The sequence below is a fragment of the Scleropages formosus genome, chromosome 7, assembly GCF_900964775.1.
Source record: "Scleropages formosus chromosome 7, fSclFor1.1, whole genome shotgun sequence".
NCBI lineage: Eukaryota > Metazoa > Chordata > Actinopteri > Osteoglossiformes > Osteoglossidae > Scleropages > Scleropages formosus.
Genome location: NC_041812.1, coordinates 13456766 through 13462409, shown reverse-complemented (window position 1 = coordinate 13462409; position 5644 = coordinate 13456766). Strand labels below are relative to the sequence as shown.

Below are 5644 nucleotides of genomic sequence, written 5' to 3'. Positions count from 1 at the left end.
TGTGACAGGTACTACAGAGCAGGTGAACATGGGGACAGGTTCACTTCCCAACCCTCGACAGGTAAAGCAGCCCAAGCTCTGACAAAGTTAAAGTCCACCTGTACCACAAAAAAGCAGAAAACAACAAATGCATAACTGCACATAGATTTATTTATTTTTTTAGTTTAGAAGAAATCAAACAAGTTTTTCCTTTTAAAAGTAAATTAATCAGCCAACGGCAAACACTGAAGCTGCACAGCAACATCCACAGCCGGTATCTCTATACGAGTCTCTCCACAAACCTGTGTCACACTCGTTGCCTCTGACTGAGGGACACCATCGTGTCACTGTCTCTATTCAGTCATAATTACAATTGAAGCAGCCAACAGTACGAACTTCTGCATTGTAAGGACAGTTGAGCAACAGCTGTCCAGTTCTGTGATTGAAACGAACACATGAGCTGCAGTTCCACACCTCGGTCATGAAACAAACACATGGAAGCTGATACACAGACAACACACACTGCGCAGTACAATACAGCAATTCAGCACAGGGTGTGAGCAGCTTGTAAATAATAATTTGAAAAGGCAGCTCCGGTTCAGTTTCATGGGCACAGATGGTTATTTTAATGTCCTCCTAATCATGAAACACAGCTCCGTTCATCGTTACACCATTCTATATACTTGTCATGTCAGAGAAGCATTCACACCCCACCATCCAATGGCTTGCTCCTCTTTACTGGTACCATGTCTTCGTGTGATGGTGTGTTGGAAAAACTTTCCATTTTTCTGGCTGTATTTTTGCTGCATCTGCACTGTCTGTGCCTGTTATGAACACTGTTATGAACCCTGCTGACCTGTCACAGCATCGCAGTTCCTGCTGGGAACTGGTTCTGCAGTTCAACCTAGATGGCAAACTGCATAATTCATATCGTAAAGAGGTTACGCTGGATGCAGCTACAGGCACGCTGCCTGTTGTAAACAAGGCTCCGGTCAGATTGTTGAGCGCAGGGTCTCCCGGATGCGCTGCAGCAGGCTCTCTGGCTGTGAACCCAGCGAGGCTGGGCCCAGGCGCTTGAAGTTGTCATCCGCGAGCATGAGCTCTAGGGTGAGGGCCACCTGCTGTAGGTCGAAGGCAGCATGGTGGGGCCCCAGCATAGCCAGTGTCTCCGAGGGAACAGGAGGCTCGGCACCTGCAGCAGCGCCGCCTGCACATGAGCTCAGGTAGGACAGCCGGTTCTCGGCGATGACTTTGAGCAGGGACGCAAACTGCCTGTAGTCGATACCAGTACAGGACTTCATGATCACCTAGCAAGACAGATCCCACAATGAAACTCAATCCAAACACATACAAACACATGTTGCTCTTAAAATGTATCTCATCTTACGCTGATCAGGGACAGCTGGTAGTGTAATTGTTAGCGCTACTGCATTTGGATCCAAAGGTTGCAGGTTTGAATCTCACCTCCTGCTGTAGTACCCTTGAGCAAAGTACTTACACTGAATTGCTGCAGTAAAATTACCCATCTGTATAAATAGGTAATTGTCAGTAGTTTAAGATTTTAAGTAACTTGAGAAAATAATCAGCTAAATGAATAAATGTAAATAAACATTTTGAATACTTCAAACATGCAGTATACATTATCAAAACAAATGAGTGAATGACTTTGTGTCAGAAATGAAATATTCATAGACACTTATTATTCATAATTATTCAATAATAATAATAATAATAATAGTTCACTAGGTACTTTTCAACTTAAAGTCTTACATTTTTTGTACACTGAGTTACTTGCACTGATTTGCCGATTTATACAGTAGAGTAATTTTTTATTGTAGAAGTTCAATTTAAGCACTTTGATGAAGAGTACTACAGCAGGAAGTAGGATCTGAACGTTGGTCCTTTGGCCACAGCTCTATCCAATATGCCCCTTGCTGCCCCAAAGCAGCATGAATAAAAAAAGTATTTCTCAACACTCTTTACAGTACATTCACACGTGAACCCTCACTGACATATTTGCAGTTCATCATTGTGTGTATCTGTCCTGCAGTCATGGACAGTTGCACTGTGCTCACAGACCACTGTCAACTGTTGAGACCCCCATGTGTCCTGGACCCAGGCGGCTCACCCACCATTCAGACAGTGTGCATGTGATTAAATGTGTCCACACCTGACAGTGCTCATGCCACGTCTCCATGGTGCTCCTCCATTCTCCGATCTCCCTCTGGACGGCAGAGAGTTCCTGCTGCAGGAACTGCCAAACCAGGTCCACGTTGCAGCCGTTGAGCCAGTTGTGGTTGATAGAGATGGTGTCCTCCTGAAGGACAAGCACCAGAAGCAACTGCTCAGACACCACATGTGAAGATCATGAGTGCCAAAAGCCACCAAAGACACATGGCATTGTGTTAAGGATAATTTTTTTGCTTGATCACGATGCCCCTTTAAACACTGTTATCACTCTGGTTTCACTTTATATTAGTTAGCTTGTTTACTCCGCTGTCACTTTGCCAGTAGCGCTGCTGTCTCACAGTGCCTGGGTGGTGCGAAAGAATGTGGGTTCGATCCCCACTCAGTCTGCGTGGAGTTTGTGTGTTCTCCCCGTGTCTGCGTGGGTTTCCTCCGGGTGCTCCGGTTTCCTCCCACAGTCCAAAGACATGCTGTTCAGGTTCCCCCATAGTGTGTGAGTGTCACAGAGTGAGTGTGTTTCACTGATGCATGGACGAGTAACCCCTTGTAAGTAGTGTATCTAGCAATGTAGTCACCTTGGTGAATAAGGTGTGTGGGCTAGTAACACTACATAGTATCCATTGTAAGTCGCTTTGGAGAAAAGCATCTGCTAAGTGAATAAATGTAAATGTATCACTTTGCTTGTTTACACTTTTGTCAGTTTGGATGAGTATACTAAACAGTAAGGGAATAACTGCTTTTAAAGTGAAACCGCTGTGCAGTTGTGACCCTCATTTGGGTTTCAGATGTGAGCCATGACACGGGTCTTCTCACCAAGTTGTAAACCTGGTGGTGCCACCCGCTGGGAATGAAGATGATCTCGCCAGCCTCCTGGATGATCTCCAGCGGTTGCCAGGCCTCCTCATAGCGTGGATACAGCTTTTTGTCCCTGAGGACGGGGGCTGTTACATCGTACGCCAGGTTACCATGGCAATCCCGCAGGAACTCCTCCTGGCCCGGTGGATACAGGATCCACTTCTTCCTGCCGCAAATGTTGGCTGACCAGCTGTACGAGCGGAAGACGTCGGCGTGGAAGGGTGTCCTGGCAGCGGGGACAGGCGCACTCAACATCGCAGCTCAGAGCAGCAATGGCATCACTTAGAAGCACCACACACGTTTGCTGCCTCACCACGAGCCTTTAGGTCCCATGTAGACGAAGCGATAATCATCGCCCTCACTCGCATCCCAGTACTCATTCAGCCAGTCAGAGCAGAAGAACTTGGGAGTGCTGTACACAGCAAGTGCAGGGAACTCTCTGTGGAGCAAAGAGAACCTGTCAGGAACATGGCCATTTCCACTCCAGACTGGTTAATCCTATGTTAATTTCATACTAATATGCCCTAGCATAAACTGGAAATTTTCTTTACCATAATCTAAATTCTATTTCACTACCTATAATCAGTGGGTGAGGTAGCGTAGTGGGTTTGGCTGGCTCCTGCTCTTTAGTGGGTCTGGGGTTCGAGTCCCAGCTGGGGTGCCTTGTTACGGACTAGCATCCTGTCCTGGGTGTGGTCTCTCCCCCTCCAGCCTTATGCCCTGTGTTGTTGGGTTAGGCTCTGGCTTGCTGAAACCCCTGCTCAAGACAAGTGGCTTCAGCCAGTCTGTGTACCTATAATTACTGTATATACTATGGCAGTGATCACACTGAATTAATGCTTTGTGTAAAGCCAAACATCTCTTACTGATGGTGATGATTATACCAGTTCTTCTACTACTACACCTAATAATAACAGAAAGAAGTTGCGCACCTGGGCATGTGCCAGTCTTTGAGATATAGACATCCTCTGGTGGATGAGTGCCCATTTTGGATGTACTCCTTCCAGTAGCTGATAAACTCTTTAAAAGGAAGTATTTGCTTCGGGTTTGAGTTGTACTCCTTCACAGCACAGTTTGCAACAGGAACCGGGGTCTCATCTGGAGGAAAACGGCAATGTCAGTGAACAGCGGTACGTGTGTAAGCTCGTTGACTCAAGGACATTCGTGGACACCCCATTGCTCCGAATCCACAAATAAAAAAAGAGCTGTTTGAACAACACAAAGGGGGGGGGGGGTCCATTTTACACAGTTAGTGTCGCAACAGGTTGTCAGTTCAAGCCCACTCTTTCCTGCTGTTGTACCTAGATCAAGGCAGGCTACTTACCCTGAAGCAACACAGTAAAAACTAACTATACATTAATCTGACACATTTCTCCAAACAGACTTAGTGTGATTTACCCATTTGTACAGCAGGGTAATTTTTCGTTTAATTTTTACTGAGCTGTTGCCTTTGGACCCAAAGGGTCGAAGGTTCGATCCCCACCTCTGGCTGTAGTACCCTTGAGCAAGATATTTACCCTAAATCACTCCAGTAAAATTACCCAGCTGTATAAATGGGGAAATAATTGTAAGCTTGTGACAATGGTAACCTTTACATGGATTGTAAGTTGCTTTGGAGAAAAGCGTCAGCTAAATGAATGAATAAATGTAGTGTAGCCGTTCAGGGCAAGTACCTTGGTTTGTCAAAGGTACCGCAGCAGGAGGTGGGATTCGAACTTGCAACCTTCACAAAAAGGCAGCAGAATTAACCACATACTGTAAACCACTATAAATAAAACATCAGCAAATACGGGAAGTAAGCAATCGATAAAGCAATTAACTAAAGAACTGTCTATTTGTACAGAAATGATCTCCCCGTAGGAATAATAATAATAATAATAATAATAAAAAAACGGGCAGGGGAGCGGAAGACCGGTCCCCCTGCGGAGATGCGCCACCCGACCGAAGTCCTGCAGCAGCCGCCCGAAGTCGGGTTTGCCCTCCGCGGTGACCCAACGCGCCCTGCAGCGCCACCCGGCGGTGAAGCAGCTCGCCAGCACGCACGGCTCGTTGGGCACCAGGTAGCCGCTGAAGAAGCGGACGTAGCTGCACTCGCGGCGCGCGATGTAGTCCACGAAATTCGCCGCGCGGAAGCGCGCGTAGGAGCGACGCGGGGCGCGCGCGGTGCTGCAGCACGCGTGGAACGTCTCCCTATCCATGGCATTCCAACACCAGCCCCGGAGCAACTATCATTAAAGCGTGTAGCACGCGGAATGACAGTCTGGGCAATATTATTTCAGCACCCAGTCGGTTACAGTCGTTCGACCAACAATGATTCGCACAGATGAGTGTAAAAACTGGAGCCTCACGTCGACCGCGAAACTGCCGTGTAGGGGGACTTCTTTTTCTGTTACACCGCTGTGCGCACGGCTTGTTTTTACTGTGACACCACTGTCTACGTGTGGCGCCGTCTATTTTTCTAATTTCATCATGTCAACACCAAAATAAATAACTCCACACTAGTACATCAGTAATAAACAACATTGTTAGCAAATGTGCATACAGCATTATTTTTTTTTCGTTTTCTCAGGGTTTACAGCTTCATTCGAGAAGAATTATATAGTTTAAACAACAGTGCGTCTTG

The 5644-nt window shown here is 46.6% G+C and overlaps 1 protein-coding gene across 1 annotated transcript; it reads right to left on the bottom strand.

Moving 5' to 3' along the window:
• Positions 1-237: 237 nt before the first annotated feature.
• jmjd4 (jumonji domain containing 4) lies at positions 238-5387 on the bottom strand. The gene is made up of 6 exons (XM_029253713.1): positions 4964-5387; positions 3954-4119; positions 3335-3460; positions 2980-3247; positions 2150-2296; positions 238-1286 (listed from the first exon to the last, which is right to left on the bottom strand). The coding sequence occupies exons 1-6, from the start codon at positions 5217-5219 to the stop codon at positions 972-974; spliced, it is 1278 nt and encodes a 425-aa protein (XP_029109546.1). The 5' UTR covers positions 5220-5387; the 3' UTR covers positions 238-971.
• Between the last annotated feature and the right edge of the window lie 257 nt (positions 5388-5644).